This window comes from Aulonocara stuartgranti (genome assembly GCF_965226115.1).
Source record: "Aulonocara stuartgranti genome assembly, chromosome: 22".
NCBI classification, from domain to species: Eukaryota; Metazoa; Chordata; class Actinopteri; order Cichliformes; family Cichlidae; genus Aulonocara; species Aulonocara stuartgranti.
This window is the reverse complement of record NC_138957.1, coordinates 16,343,173-16,358,865: the sequence shown is the minus strand read 5'-3', so window position 1 is coordinate 16,358,865 and position 15,693 is coordinate 16,343,173. Positions and strand designations below refer to the sequence as shown.

The following is a 15,693-nucleotide window of genomic DNA, read 5'->3' as shown; positions in this document are numbered from 1 at the left end:
CAATGTAGCTTGCTATCGCCAGTGTGTGAATGCGTGTGTGAATGGGTGAATGACTGAATGTAGTGTAAAGCGCTTTGGGGTCCTATGGACTAGAAAAGCGCTATACAAATGCAGGCCATTTACCATTTACCATTATGATGACAGGGAGCAAACATTGGCTGAATGCTCTGGTGCGTTTAGCTCTAGCATGACGTTACGTAAAAGATTAGCATCAACCACACAAGAACCACACAACTTATAATATCATGTCAGCAGTGACACTACTGTAAAGTATGGCAGCTAGCCAACTCTGCACTGCTGTCATCAAGAGTACTTAACTGGATTGCAGAAAGCAGCTACAAGCAGGTCAATTGCGCTTGTATAACACATGTGACGATGTGCTTTGGTCACCATGTAAAGGAGCACTAAGTGAGCAGGTGCTGGACTGGCTAACTAATGACAGACATTTCAATTTTTACAGCTATGCAAGAAACAACAGTCAGCTTGAGACCCCCTGAATTAGTGCAACCATGGCGCTCTATAAGACGCGAAGGATATGCTGTGATTTAACCTGAGATTCAAATCTCCATTTCTGTATCAAGACCAAAGTCATGGAAGCAAAAATGAGAATAATCTAGAACAAGCTCCTCCCACTGCCCCCCATCAGGCTCCTCCCAGAGCGTCACAGCTGTGCAAGAAGCAAATCTGTAGGCTTTAATCCACCCCGCCTCTCCCTCCACCCCATCCTCAGCAATACCAGTCAACCCCTCCCCCAACTCAGGACGCGGGATTTTAATCCTGCCACGAAAGCACTGGATTACAGAATCTCTCTCTCCCTCTTTCGCCATATCTGGTGTTCAAACATGTCCACAGGGCTGAAGTATGCTACATAGCTGTGCTTGGCAAGGGCTGAAATGGCCTTTAGCGACGCACTGCAACACACTGGCAACGACTCTGAGTGCAGAGGGAAGCAAGAGATTTTCTCTTTGGCCATCAGTGCAGTGTCACAGCACATTTCTCCAACTGAACTACAGGCACTAGACACAGCTGATCGCACACGCAAGGTTTTTTCTCTAAAACGTCGATCTAATTGCTCGCCTTTAGAAAGTAAGGCAGCGACTGCCGACTTCACACAGAATTTAACTTAGGCAGAGCAGCTGCATGAGAAGAACTAAAGCACCGTGCCATAAGAAAGCACCCTGGGAAGTCTGCACAGACTTAAAAAACAAACAAACAACTGATCCACAAGCGCCAGATCTGTAATGAGCAAAGCAAGACTGTGCTATAAATTATTAAAGCAATTGTTCTATTATTCAGAAATGAGAAAATTTGTGTATATATAAAAGAATGCATGCTGGTACTTTAAAAGGCGAAGAGAGAGAGAGAAGCTTTTGAGTATTCTATCGAAAATACAATGACATCTAATAATAGCCAGTAATGCAAAAGCTGTACTTTCTGCCAGTCACAGTCAGGTAAGATTTGGGGACGCTAAATAAATATATACAGAGTTTGGTTATATAAAACTGATGCTTTAATCCCACGCTTTTAGTTTAACATCAGCATGGCCCTTTCAAGTACAGAGGAAGTGCTGTCAAAAGTGAAATCCACACGGGTACACAAGCACAAACACACACACTTAAAAGAAAACCAGCTGCTTCCTTACTTATTCAAAAGTAAATCTTTAAAAGTAAAGATTTCCGGACCAACACAGTTCTGGCTGGCAGGTCTCCCAGCGAACCAACAAAATCATGTCAGCATGCAAGAAAAAAAACACATTTCAACATCTCCGGTGGGTTGAGAAAGTTGTGTTTACCTATGCCAGTCGGTGTAGCCCAAGCCCAGTCCTACTGGCTGCTCATCAGTCAACTGTGAAGACCTGAAAAGACAGGGGAAGGGTGGGAGATGTGTGAAAGTTTGTGAGGATCATCCATATGAGCCATGAATATTCAGTCCTGTTTGCTTTGCTGCTCGCCAGTTTTCATCATTCCTCACATAAACTCACTTGAGGATTCAGATACACAGTCGTGCTTACCAGTCCCACCTAATAACTCTAGTCTCCCTGTGAATTATTACTTGTATCTGTCTATGTCATCCCTTCCTCTCGTGGGATGCCTTTTGACAGAAATCCCTGACAATTTAATGTCTTTAGCTATTCAACGATGCCCGCATCATCAGCTGGCATTGTATGGGAAATGGCCACTATTCTCTGAAAGTAATGATGAAGCGGTATGCATTCACACCCAGTAAACCTCTCTTCTCATTTTGACTTGCAAACCTGTCTGAGTCTCATGCAGAGGTTTGCCAGCATCTGAGGTGTCGTATTACAGATTTTTCTGTCTCAGCGTGCTGTTGAACACTGTAATGCAGATACAGTCATTCTTTCACTGTTTATCCAGCACAGTTGATATTTAAGAAAGAAACTGTACAGAAAAGATGGAGTGTTACTAAAGCTGTGCATTTCTCAGTTTTAAATTGTATCTTTGAGGACTTTGTTACTAGTAGCCTGTCGCAAAAACACATAATTTGCTCACATTTTTTTAATCAAATCTATGGGAAAAAGGGGGCAGACCTAACAAAACAATTTAAAGAAGATAAACAGTATCTGAAAGTCATGTCCTTAAGAAACATGAAAATACAGTAAAGACAGTCTCAGTGGAAGCATGGCTGTCAAGGAGCCATTCTTAAAGAGGGGAAACGTGGAGAAAATGCTGAGGTATGCCAAATTAAACAAGAACTGGACTGAAAATCAGTGGGAACAGGTCTGATGGTGGAGGGACTCCAATTGGGAAATTTATGGTTCAAACCTTCATCAATAGGTACGAAGCAGGTCAAGAGAAAGACACAACAGTGAGTGTCTGCAGCCATCTGTAAAACATGGTGCATGGTGCAGACTCTACCATGGTTTTGGGCTGCATTTTAACCAGTACTATTGGGAATATTACCAAAATTGATCAACTTATGAAACAGAAAGTACTGGCAGATTTTGAACCACCATACAAACCATCTGGAAAGAGTCACATTGGCAACAGCTTACGTTTCAGCATGACAATGTTCCTAAACCGTAAAAGCATACAAGGATAGAAAAACACACAATGGTACACTGTCAGTCATGGATCGAGCTCTGCAAGGTGTGAACCATAGCATTATTGAAGCAGTGTGGGATCATCTTGTTATAGAACAAAAGAAAAAGCAGCCAGAGAAGATCCAAACATCCAAAAAAGAGTTTTGAATGTCCTTCAAGAAGCTTGAAGAACTATTCCTGAAGACTACTTAAAGAAAATACAAAAAGGATAAGAGAGTTCAGGCTGTGTTGAAGAATGAAGTTGATCATACCATATTAACTTGTTAGAATTGTACAAACCCTGTTTTTGTCTTATATCCTACATTCCCACCTACTTTGAAGGACTCTCTAAGCACATGAGGTATTCAGAACATGGGCGTTTTAAGTCTGCTGATGACTTTCATATATGAAGGAAAATGTTTTATCCTGTTTTCCTTGTCAAGAATGAACCTTCAGGTCTAAGTAGTCAGAATTAGCTTTATACACACACAAAGAGGATTTTTGCATCAGCCACATAAAAGCCATTTCAAACACCACATCCTCGCTTCTTTTTCTTTTCTGTCTAAACTGTGAATGCAGGCAGAAAGCACTGCTCCTTCCAGCAACATGCCCTGCCCCGCTGTACGATATTTAATTGTGTCTAATAAAACTGCAAAGTCTGGCAGAGTTAAACACATTCACGCTGCCCTTAAGAGCCATTGTGAAATGGACCGTTACAAAATGCAAGCCAGCATAAAGAAGAAAAACCTGCTTTGAAATGCTGTTATTCCATATAACTGATAGCTACATGATCACTGCATTCAGCCTTTTTCACGTTCCCTTTATTTTTCTCACCTCAAGCAGTCAAGGCTTTCAATAGTCTAATAAAAGTTGCAAGTTATGTCTGCTTATTTATTATGAGAAATGATCTGGAAGACCTCTCAAATCAAGAAAGTAATCTTCTTTTATATACTCCCCTAACACACACATCGCAGGTACATCTTGGTCTTAAGCCGCTCCCTAGGTAACAAGTACCCTCCTGCAAAATCACTCTACAGAAAATTAACAAAAAGGCGATGACAACACAGAGGAACCTCCACCCATCACTTGTTAGCAGTTATCTCTTATTTCTGTGGCAGTATTTTTTCACCCAGTCGTACCAGAGCTAACTGGTCACCTACTATTACAAGAGGGAGAGTACAGGGGTCAGTTCATTATACAACACAGATTAAAATCAGGTTCTGCACGCTCACTGGAAGTGAAAGATATCCCCTGGAAGAATGTTAATAGAGGCAAAGTCACTAGGCAGTTCCTCGCCTAATCATCCGCATCGAGGGGCAGGGAGCCAAGATGGACCAATCGAAGGGGCCAAATGAGGAGGGAGGAGCAAAGAGACAGAGCCCTATGATATATCATTTGGCTGATATCGGACCTTTCCAGGTATTTCAGTATTGGTATATGTTGGTCAGTATAAAAACCTTTTATTTGTTTAATATTATGCAGAAGAAAATGCAAAGGAGCCGTTGTGAAATAATGCTGATCAAAGCAGATCGAGCGCTACTGTTCACAGTACTTCCAGGATTGTCTGCAACACAGAGTAGAAACACAAAGCAGTAGAGTCTTCATGGTTAGTTGGACTGGTAGTTATTTAGCACTCACCATTTCATATACACATCCATACAGTGCCTTAGTGAATGCACTATCTGTATTAATATTATATCTGTCCCCCTAAAAACTAAACCATTAGATGGGAAGAAAGAAAAAAACAGCAAGGGTCACAATCTGGCCCTTCGAGGAGTGTGTAAAAGGGAGTGAGAGAATGTCAGACGAGCCGAGCAGGAGAGAGATTTAGAGCATGACAATAAGGACCAGATAAAAGGCACATTAGGAGTCTTGAAGAAAAAAAGAAAGAACAATCCTTTAAAGATTAGACAAGGTTGTGGGGAAAGCCTCTCAAGTCATGGGAAGTTCAGAGGAGGAGAGAGAAAACATGAGAGTCTAGAGGGAGAACAGAGAAGAGTGGTTGCTGAACGCCCTTTCACTTTTTCAAGAACCTACCAAATAACCTTGTCTAGCTATAAGCACAGGAACGTAATTGTAATTAAAGGTCCATAAAAATCTGATGGATATTTGCTTAGCTTATTTTTTCTGCACAAAGCTCCTCAGTGACCAGGTTGATCTGTCTTATGTTGAATTTATGGTTCCACAAATGTGTCTGTTTGCATATGTTGCAGTCAGAAGTTCACACACACTCATCATGGGCGTGAATATCATGATAAATTCAGGCTTTTAATGATTTCTTTAAACTGTTTTTTTTAATGAGGTGTATTGTTTGTACGAATATATCTTTAATGACTTTTAAGCAAAAACAAGAAGAATTGGCTGCACATGTTTGGATTTATTTTGGTTTTTCTCTAATCCAAACAGGGCCTAAAGTCAGGCTCGAATATATATACATACACTACTATTAATATTTGGTTTAATGCTCCTTTTGTAGCCATCAACAAGCTTCTGAATTCATTCTGGCTGGATATTTGACCACTTTCATTGGCAGAATTGGTAGAGATGAATTGCCAGACTTCATTTGCCTGCACTGGCCCTATGGCGAGGGGTTTTGAGCAATGTAAACATGTTTCTGTGCAGTTGTTCAAAATCCCAACTACGGAGTCCAAATTACCATCAGGGTGTACACCTCACCCCTGGCGTCGTTGCCCACCTCTCAATTTTAAATACACTTAGACATTAAGGGCTATCAGGAGGGACTATGCGCTTACCTGCTGCTCCCTGGCAGGTAGCTCCAAGCCCTCCTGGGTTTTAATTGCACCTTAGAACACACATGCATCAACACTACAATGAGCGGGTGGAGGGAGGTTTGGAGTCTTCTCCCACCCCCGTTCTCTGCGGCCTGCTGGAGCGGGAGGGCTAAGAGGAGTTGGCCGTCCGACTGCGGTCTGGGGTGTGGGGCCTCCCTGCTGCTACGGAGTCGGGGTGGTCTGCCTCTCCCCACCGCAGGGAAAAGGGTAACACCACCTGGGTCTGGGTGCAGTTCCCCCCTCCAGGGGCAAGGGTACCTAGACCCGGTTTGTAGAGTACGCTTGGGGAGTGTGATTGTGTGTACAGCGTCTCTTTATGTCTGTCTCCCTGTTGGTTGAGTGTGGAGTAAGTGCACATGAGAGCATGAGGGTGGGAATGAATGTTTGTGTCTGTGTGTGCCTGTATGTCTGTGTCTATATGTCAGGTTGGGTATCAGACGCCACCTCTTTGGGGACACCTCAGGCCCTCCAAGGTTTGGAGGCCTATCTCCACCCACCACCACTTCCCCTGCCGGTGGCGGACTCCCTCAGGTGTCGGTGCGTTGGTGGTTCTTTGTGTCTGGGGGTGGGCGTCCAGGTACACACCGGCTCACTCCTTGGCGGCCGCTTATTGGGGCCTGGAGCCTGGGGCTCGCTCGGGCCCCTTCGGAGGTGGGGTGCCCCCGGCCTCTCGGCCTGGGGCTCGGTCACTCAGGCACAGCTGGGGGCCGGCGGAGCTCATGGGCGCGTCACTGCAACTCCCCCTGGCTTCTGCTCCGCGGCTGCTGAGTGAGCCCTCATCTGGGACTCTCCTCAGCTCTTACTGGAACAGTGGCGCGGCTGCCCCTCTGTTGGTCTTCCATGGTCTCTTGTGTTCTGGGGGCCTCTGGATGTCTGGAGTTTTGATCTCCTCCATACCCGCTTCACACCCTGGAGGACGGGGCTGTGGCCCCCCCACACTCCCTACCAGATCGTTACATGGAGAAACCTTCGGAATACAAGCGCGCTGATCCACACAGGTATGCACACGGGTGTTCACTGCTTGTAGACCCAAATTACACCTTTCTTGGCCGCTACTTCGAAGCACATCGTTAGCTTCATAGCATAAGTGCCTAAGTCATTGACTTAGGCAATTATGCTATGAAGCTAACGACATCTGTCCTGCGTGCTGCACAACAACATTGAATATTTAGTATTTACTGCTGTTTACACTTAGCTAGATTAATGCGATGGTGTTGTGTTTAGTATGTTGCTTTGTTTTTTTTGCTTGTTTTCTATTTTTCTCTCAACAGGTGATCCAGGAGATTTTTATTTTTTTTTCTCCCCCCCTTTCTCACTGTCCCTCTCCCCTTCTGTTTTCCCTTTCCTTCCTCTTTCTTTCTCCCTTTCCTATCCCTCACTCATGTCTGTCCCGTCTGTAACATCTGAAAATAAAATATAATAAATAATAAAAACAAAGATCGACCAAATGGACCAATACGGCAATGCCACGATGATCCATTTGGCAAAGTAAATCCATTGGGTATCCTTGTTGGTCTTCAGACAACAATTCTGATGGCTAAAGAACCAAATGGGACAGGCAAAAAAAAAAAAAAAAAAAAATCCCAACTAAACATTGCTTGAGTTGGATGATGCTGTGCATCGGGTGAATGCTGATTGGTTGAATAGTGGACTGCAACAGGGAAGTGTGTGACATCAGAGTTCATAAAAATGGGAGAAATATAAAAAACAAAAACAAAAAACATTCAAAAAATCACAAATACAGCATGAAAAGTACAGACAGTGGCTGCCAGTGGACACTTTTCTTTGGTGCACTTCAGCTCTTTGTATGTTATAACTTTACTCTTCTCTTTGGCTAGCTAGGGTCAACAACAGCACAAGCAAGAGTAGCCCACAGACTGGTTATACAACTTATTTTTGACACTACCCCCATCTAAAAACAGACGCTCTCTACAGGTAGAAGGACTGCCAACACGCTAACCCCGCTGAACCATAATTTCCCCTTTTCACTCAGCATGTCCTGTGCTCAGAACTCCTCTGATGTCTCAACACTTCTGCAGTCTGATCCTCTTTTCCAACTCTCAGGACGGAAAATCACAGAAAATGGTGATTTGCATTCCTGGCTGCCATTGGCTGGTCCGTATGAAAGAACGAGCCCTCCGAGTTCCTCCCCGTTGCCAAGCACTCAGATGATGGACGGCTCATGGAAGAGGGATTATGGAGAGGATCAGAGGGTTTGTTCTTGTACAAAACATCACTGCCGCTTCACTCATGTAAACATGCGTGCGTGTGCATGTGCATATGCATGCTATTAAAGGCGCAGGCGAACATCAGCGGGATGTGTGGTTTTAATTCCTCCAGTTCTGGTCACACTAGCAGGAAATCTGAACTCTACCCGAGACCTGCTGTGTGGGAGTGAGCACATTTTGCAAGTTTATAGTCTACGGTGAACAGTGCTACGCCCCTTGGGATTGTGAAGCACAAATGCACACTCAGAACCTGCCCCATAAGGCATCCATCCCATGAGAACTATTCAGCTGATGTTTGTATATTCTGTCCACCCCTATTCTGTATCCTCCTGTGCCCCAGGCTCTGCGGAGAACTGGGCTCTGAGAGCAGCCGTCACTCTTAGTTCCTCTCAGTGACTTGAGAATCACAAAAGAGGCCAGTGAGCTCTGTCCTGCCTTCAGGTCAAGATGTCACTTCACTGGCTGGTTCCAGGGGAAGTTTACAGGGCAATTTGTAAACTTCCTTTAACCTTGAGCTGCAGTGGCAGACTCATAAGAACAGTGTGTATTTGAAAATGTACATGAGTGTGTAATAACTGGCTATTCATGCAACAACTCCAATCACATAGCCATCCATGCTGTCGTGCCTCTCACCCATCACCTTCTGCCTCCAGACAAACCCTATGTAGGTCACTCCAGCTGCTCAATAAGAGGATTACACTGCGACCCCCTAAGATGGCTATCTTAGCAGATCAGTGTATGCTTAATTTTTTTAACCATAACCATGTTTCCCAAACAGTCATCATTTTATGACTGCAGCTGCAGGATGTTGATTAAGCCACCTCAGTTTCTCCCGATCCACCTCTACGATGAGCAAACCGCTCCATCCTTGTGCTGATTCACGCTTACCTCTGCTCATCACCTGATGCTCAAATCACCACCATTTTCAAGGCAATAAATTTCTGCACTGGAGCGATTTCCACACATCACCAAGAAATGACCTCAATTTCCTCTCTGGTGAGGTTCCAGCTGGTGGGATGTCTGCGCTTTGCCTCACAGCTTGGGAGGATATAATTACACAGCTCGTCAGAAACTCTCAGCGCCCAGCGCGCATCATCTTAATAACGAGTACCCTCCTGACATAATCTAACCCGCCACATGGCCATGCCTGCATCTTTGCAGCCTTTCCGCGTTCCCAGCCTCCTGCTAGTGATCGTTAGTGTTAAGGAAGAGAGAGGGAGGGGATGGAGTGGGGAGAGGTGATGCAACAGTGCTTAAAAATGACAGCAAAAGTTTAAAGATGAGAAACCTGATGAGCGGTGTGGGGTGGTAAAAAGGCGAGAAGAGATGGGAAAATGAAGGATTTTGTCTTATTTCATATTTGGATTTTTAAAATTATTTTTTGCCAAATACTGCAATCAGATTTAGCCTCTGTCTAAAACTACAGCCTGCAGTATCCTGCTAGCTGAGCCTCCTCCAGGAAATGGACCGAGACTTTGATCTGGTATGCGCTAACGATGGCCTTACATCATCTCAATGCAAATAAGCTTCCAGAAAGAAAAAAAGAGGAAGCTGTTGATCTTAGATATTTATTCTATCATCTTCCCTATTTTCATCACTCAGTTTTTGTGGAGTTTGTAAAGGAGATTCAACCTTTTATTTACCAATTTGAGCAAGAAAGACATGTAAAACCAGGCCGTCTTTTTTGGCAAACAGCTTGTTTTATTGCTGGTTTGTAGTGGCATGCTTCTTTAAGGCCTCTGTGATGGATAAAATCTGGTGAATCAGCAGTATAGGCTGCAGCAAAAACTGCCAGACATTTGCCTGGCAGCGATTCTGACACAAGGTTCTTTTCAAAATAATGTTCCTTTGCACTTGAGGCTTAGTTTGGTGTTCGCAGAGATGCCGTTTGCTCATGATAACAGTTACTATGGTGTCAGTTACACGTTAACAACAGGGAGGTGCAGCCTGGTGGAGGGCAGGGAGGGATTATTATGTAGATAACAGCTTTCTCATACATGTGTTGTTCATAGCTGGGAGGCCTGAGTCATTCCACTTTCCCCAGTCCATTGCTCTATGTCTCTACCCTCCCTCCTATCTCCCACACATGATAATTAATAATAGAAACGACGAAGCTTCGGAGGGTTGGATTTGGGGTTCAGCATGGCTCACTGACCGGGGGCATATGTTTAACTCCGAGATGACACAAGGGGGAAATGCATAGCTGGGCTGAGAAGTCTTACTTCAGCAGAACAATAAAGGTCATCCTGAATCATGACTCAGAAGTCTTAAAGGACATCCCCAGCAGCCACTACAGACTTGCTCTGATGTGCTTAACTAACTCAGTCTCCTTTCTTTCCTCCTTTTGTTTACACTAAGAGAGTCACTAAATCTGATTAGATCATTGACATGAACAGAGAAACACCCATAAGCGCCTGTTAAGATGCAACAAGATACATCTATTCCTCTCAGGGGTCTGCATAGCCTGTGTAGCACCTCTGGACAGATCCACAGTGATGTTGTGTATGTGCATGGGCTTCCCCCGTCACGTGCACGATGCTAAACTGCTTATAAAGCTTGCCCAGTGACCCTGTGCTGTGTTCCTCTGAGCAAGGAAGTCTCCCTGGTTTTATGTTTCGATTAAGTGGCAGTATAAAGTGGTTCTGACATCATGTAAGGAGATTATTATGGGATGGTGCACTCATTCATTTCCAGTGGAGGACAGAAAATAAAAATCAATGCAGTCGTCTAGCTGTACCTCTGGTTGGCCAGTTTGTGCCAAGCCAAGGGTCTGCTGTGTTTTCATTCAGCTTTAGCTCAGTGTGCTGATGCTCGCTGGTAAAGTTTTTGTCTAGTCAACAAAATAAAAGAAATAAAAGAGTTTTAATTTGGTCTGATGACAGAGTAAAAAATCTATCTTTCTCCCTCTCTGTCCTTTCCTTGAGCCCACCCTCCTTTGCTGGTGGATGTTGCAGTCAGTCACACTGGGACGTACGCGTGTTCCAGCCTTCTCATCCTGTCAGCGCAACAACCCGCAGCTCTTTCCTCTTATCTTCCTGGAATCGGCGCACGGATCTGGCGCACGGATCCGCGCGCTCGAACAAGTGTGCCACATCCCGTGCCAAACGCCTGAGCCGCTTTGGCTGACCGGACAACCGTGCGCTCAACCATCTCGCCACACGTGCGGCCATTTTTTTGTTACCCATCCGAGCCATTGTGGCGTAAGCACACTTACGACTACAACCCATCCCATGTATTCCTCGTCACGATAGGCAGGAGTAAAGGGGGGAGGAAAGGACGCGTCCGGGTTCACAGTAAGTGCCCACAGCGAGCTGTTACGTGTCGGAGTGGAGCTTGTTCTGACAAGCAGAGGGGACGAACCTCTCCTTCTTCTGTCAAACTCCACTGCTGTACCTCAAACACACACACACAGCTAAGTGTCTTTGTCTCCCATTTATAGTGCCAGTTGATGAATGAATTCCCAACATCCACGTTTCGGATATGATCACGAGCAGTGACTTACCTGTGGATGGCGCGTGCGACTTCGCGGTAGTCCGCCGATCGTCCCGGTTAGACATTCAGACCCCCCTCAGCTGTCTGTCCCGGTCCCGCAGCAGACTACCAGAGCACACGACGTCAATCAAACCGACACGCCCGGCCTCCTCCCTGACGTCAGGACACACAGACCAATGAAAGCTGCGGCCCGGCCCTCGCTGAAGTGGAAACAATGTAGATAGTATTTTCTTTTCGTCACATTGTGATGCGCTCATCCATTCACGTATGGATATTACGTGAGGCAAGTCCAGCTCAGACTGTGCGGGCATCGCATTTCTAACGTAATGTGCGTTATGTAGTAGAAAATAACTAGAGATGGCCGGTGCCGTCCTGTTGACCTTCATTTCGCTATTTTTAAAGGAAAGCACAGCTGCTTTGCGCCCTACAGGTGTGCACCGCATTTATTCTTCAAATACGAGTGAGAGAAAGCAGGGCGTAGATTTAACGTCTTCACTCTGAGGCCTGCTGCTAACTGGTGAAAAACTAGTTTTGAAATGTTGAGCAACCACTCTGAACTGAACTCACTCGCTGGTCCTGTTTGAACAGTTCCCCCTCCCCTCCTTCGGTGTATTTCAGAAGATTGCGTATCTGCAGTGCCTCTTCACGACTTAATTTGTACTCTCAGATCTGATTGGGTGTCAGGCTGTGGCACCTAACCGCTCGGATAATTGCAATAGTGCTCCTGGAAATTACCCCCCCCCCCCCCCCCCACACACACACACACACAACGCAACACCACCACCACCTCCACTATGTAGTTTGAGATGATGTACTTATATGTGCGGCCACAAGAGAGCGCCATTAGCCATTCAATTTTGAATTCAACTGGACTGTGCGTGCTTAACTCGGTTTAACTCGCTTCCCTGCCCAATTACCCTGTCTCATAGAGCTTCACCAGTTGCTACAGTAACTGGAAGACAAGGTGTGGCACAGCAAGTCCGAACCCGATCTCTTCATGGGTGACAAACAGTTTCTGATGATCAGCTTTGAAAACAAGACCTCCCTTAAAGCCCTCATTAAAGCCCTCTGATTACTTTTTGCAAATAATATACAACACTGTCATCGTGTCACTCGTCAAACAGATACCAGGGGATGCCTTTGTTCAAACAGTGAATCTTTAATAGCACAAATATACAATACAATCAGCAGACCCCCCCTCCTCCACTTTACGATCATGTTGCACAGATGACGACTCAGAATCAAGTATTTACAGTTTTATGGCACAGACTTCAAGCAGTGTTGGGTGTGGCTGATGCGTAAGGAAGAGGGGTTGGATATATACGTTGCGGCTCATGGAGGCGAAAGGAGGGCAGAGGCGTGGTGTTCGTTTGGTGTAGGACGTAAGTGACGGACATGTAGAGGTCAGAATGTCAGCGCTGGCGGGACAGCAGTGAGCGAGACGAGAGGGATGGCAGCATCACCACAGTGATGGGTCATATCTGGAGACACGGAGAAAGAGAGAGACAGAGAGGTGTAAAGATCGAGATACAAATACAACGACAGAAAAGTTGCGCCTTTAAACGCATACCTTGACTGTGGAAGCGTGTCTGTGCTTTCCTTCAGCAGCAGCTCTGAGACCAGTGTGTCCAGAATCTCAGGACCGGATCTCTTCCCATACCTGGAGCAGAGCGAGATGGAAAGAAGGAATTAAAAAGGGCGAGCTTAAAAATGAATAACAATAAATATAAATTTCTTTGTCCAATTACGAGCGAACAACTCTAAGTCATATCTCGCTGTGTCCTTGAGTCATATGTCCAGTCATGAGCTGAGAGAAATCTGTGCAGAATCAGACCCAGCAGGCTCAGATAGGAGTTCCATCGCAGGTGGTCACATTTGCCTGAAAAGATAAGACGTGACGGCGCATTTGTCCCTCTGGGTGGCTTAACGCCTGCAGAGGTATCCAGCCCACTGACAGCTGAAAGCCAAGAACAGCGGGTGACTTGCCACTGCACGGTGACAGTCTGGACTTTCTTTTCTTTTTCTTTCTTTCTTCCTTCCTTTCTTAAAAAAAAAAATCAGTGGTAAATGGGCAGCAGGCGATATCTGCTCTGTCACAAGAGAGAACGAATAATCTACAAGACCTGCAAGGTTCAGATAACTCCAACAAGTAAAATTCCACCGGACTGCCAGCTTATAGCCTCCTGGCTTTGAATGACATGACAAGCACTGTCAGAAAAACTCAGTTTCCTTACTGATCAGTTTGACCAGTTGGAAGATACCAGAGAAATAGAAGAAAAAAAAAGACGTGTTATTGCCTTTACCCGTGTAACTTATGGCATTTCAGCCCAGGGTATAACAACGTTTTGAGATAAAAATGAAATAGTCCCACTAAAATAGATTTATTAAAAATTATTTTATAAAAAATAAAAGAACAGTGGGGGCAGCATTTGAAGAGGAAAGAAATAATGAGTAAACAATAAGTACTCTGTTATGTTCAATTCTATTCTATTGGGAGGTTTAATTAGTCCGCCCACCTCTGTCTTGTAATGAGGTTGATGTAATGTCTCAGGGCTGAGTAGTACTTGGCCAGCTCCTCCGCGGGGGCGTCCTCCCCGGGGTTCTCTGGTTTCACCGGGTATGCCTCCGTCAAGGCGCCCAAGCAGACCAGCGCCCACAGCAGGAACCCCAGAGTCCCCAGCCAGCTTACCAAGTTAGGATGCATCTGGCAGAGTGAAGTACAGAACAGTTAATTAACATCAGTGGACACCTGTTATGCTGTGCTGTAAATTTCTTGGATTTGTCATTTATTCTGGATAAATTTCTTTCTGAAAACAAACAAAGCATTTTTTTTATTTATTTTTTTTACTGCAAACAAGGTTAGTATTCCAGAAACCAGGACTTTCATGGCATACCCAGTAGATACGCATTAGAAGTGCTACGGAGAGACTTTAAAAAGCTGAAATAATATCATGTCAACCTAATATTTACATACTTACTTTCCCCAAGGGTTAGAGCGAGATCTGCGCGCTGTCCTGTGGCGTCTCCTTTTCTCTTCTGAGCGCTTGGTGCGCGCGGCGGTTTATATGTGTGCGCCAGACGCGTTGCAGAAAAGCGCGTCAGAGCAGCGCTATCTTTGCCTTTCTTCGCGTGAACGTCACCGCTGATGCTGTCATTAGCGCGAGTGTTTTTTTATATTGAGTATTTGAAGCTCTTCCCATTAGTTTAATAGATGCAAAATAACAACGGAAAGTAGAAACAGAGTGCGTTAATAACAAGCAGTTTTAGGGATGGTTTTTCCAGACTTTAGCCAACCCTGGTGATACGATGGTATTTTATAATCCAAACCAATTAAGACAAGTCATGTCTATGAAGGAGCATAACATAATTATTGCTACAGGATAATTAAATTCTAAAAGGTCCACAGCAAGTGCACAGTTACGCATCTAATGGACAATTTTCCTATTGGAAATATGCTTGGATTATCTTGACTTGTTATTAATGTAACAATATTTTTATTGCACACACACACACACACACACACACACACACACACACACACACACACACACACACACAGAGCTGCATTTAAACACACACTGTCACACAGACAGGCTGATACACACGTCAGCTCCTCTGTGGAGGAAGAAGGTAAACAATTTCACAATCAAGTAGTGATTCTTCTACATAATGAGATCAATAATCCCATTTGAAGTCACAAAAGAGTGGCAGTAATGCAACACTGTGGGCGAACTTCAAATGATTCCTCTATAGAAGGCCTCCTCACGAAAGAAACTCCTGTGACGGCGCCCTCGGCTGATCTGGAATAAAAAGACCTCAAACCGACTCACATGTGCATGAGCGCCATTTGACTGAATCAGTCCACTAATTTCATTTTGCCGTTATTCCCTCAGATGAAATGAGACTGTGACTCTCAACGTGAACAAAAGCCCTAAATGTGAATGTCACGACACGTCAGCCAAAGAAGAGCCCAATCTCCAAGGAACCCACTTAATAAGAAAACCCAAATAGCACTTCAAATGAATCTGTATCACCGAGTGCTTCATTTACCTCCCATTCATAATCCTTTTGTATACCAGCCCGCAGCCGTATAATCTGTCAAAATCAGTATTCTTCAGCAGTGCTGCTTTTTTAAGTTGCG

The 15,693-nt window shown here is 44.7% G+C and overlaps 2 protein-coding genes across 4 annotated transcripts in view; both read right to left on the bottom strand.

Moving 5' to 3' along the window:
• The window catches only part of pals2b (protein associated with LIN7 2, MAGUK p55 family member b), a 29,451-nt gene extending 17,735 nt beyond the window's left edge, over positions 1 to 11,716 (bottom strand). Inside the window, exons 1-2 of one of the 3 annotated variants that reach the window (XM_082520835.1) lie at positions 11,563 to 11,716; positions 1,793 to 1,855 (exon numbers count right to left, since the gene is read on the bottom strand). The gene's annotated coding sequence lies outside the window, so the exon portion shown is untranslated. The remainder of the gene's footprint in view (positions 1 to 1,792; positions 1,856 to 11,562) is intronic. The other 2 variants (XM_082520837.1, XM_082520836.1) reach the window with 2 other exon arrangements.
• Positions 11,717 to 12,694: 978 nt separating this feature from the next.
• On the bottom strand, positions 12,695 to 14,662 carry npy (neuropeptide Y). Its single transcript, XM_082522426.1, has 4 exons — positions 14,531 to 14,662; positions 14,069 to 14,256; positions 13,123 to 13,212; positions 12,695 to 13,033 (listed from the first exon to the last, which is right to left on the bottom strand). Exons 2-4 carry the CDS (start codon positions 14,254 to 14,256, stop codon positions 13,012 to 13,014), a joined length of 300 nt encoding a protein of 99 aa, XP_082378552.1. The 5' UTR covers positions 14,531 to 14,662; the 3' UTR covers positions 12,695 to 13,011.
• Positions 14,663 to 15,693: the final 1,031 nt, after the last annotated feature.

Coding starts and splice junctions, on each gene's coding strand:
- npy (XM_082522426.1), bottom strand. CDS start 14,256: ATGCATCCTAACTTGGTAAGCTGGCTGGGGACTCTGGGGTTCCTGCTG. Junction 13,213..14,068: donor AACCTCATTACAAGACAGAG/GTGGGCGGACTA, acceptor GCTCTGCTCCAG/GTATGGGAAGAGATCCGGTC. Junction 13,034..13,122: donor GACACGCTTCCACAGTCAAG/GTATGCGTTTAA, acceptor CCGTGTCTCCAG/ATATGACCCATCACTGTGGT.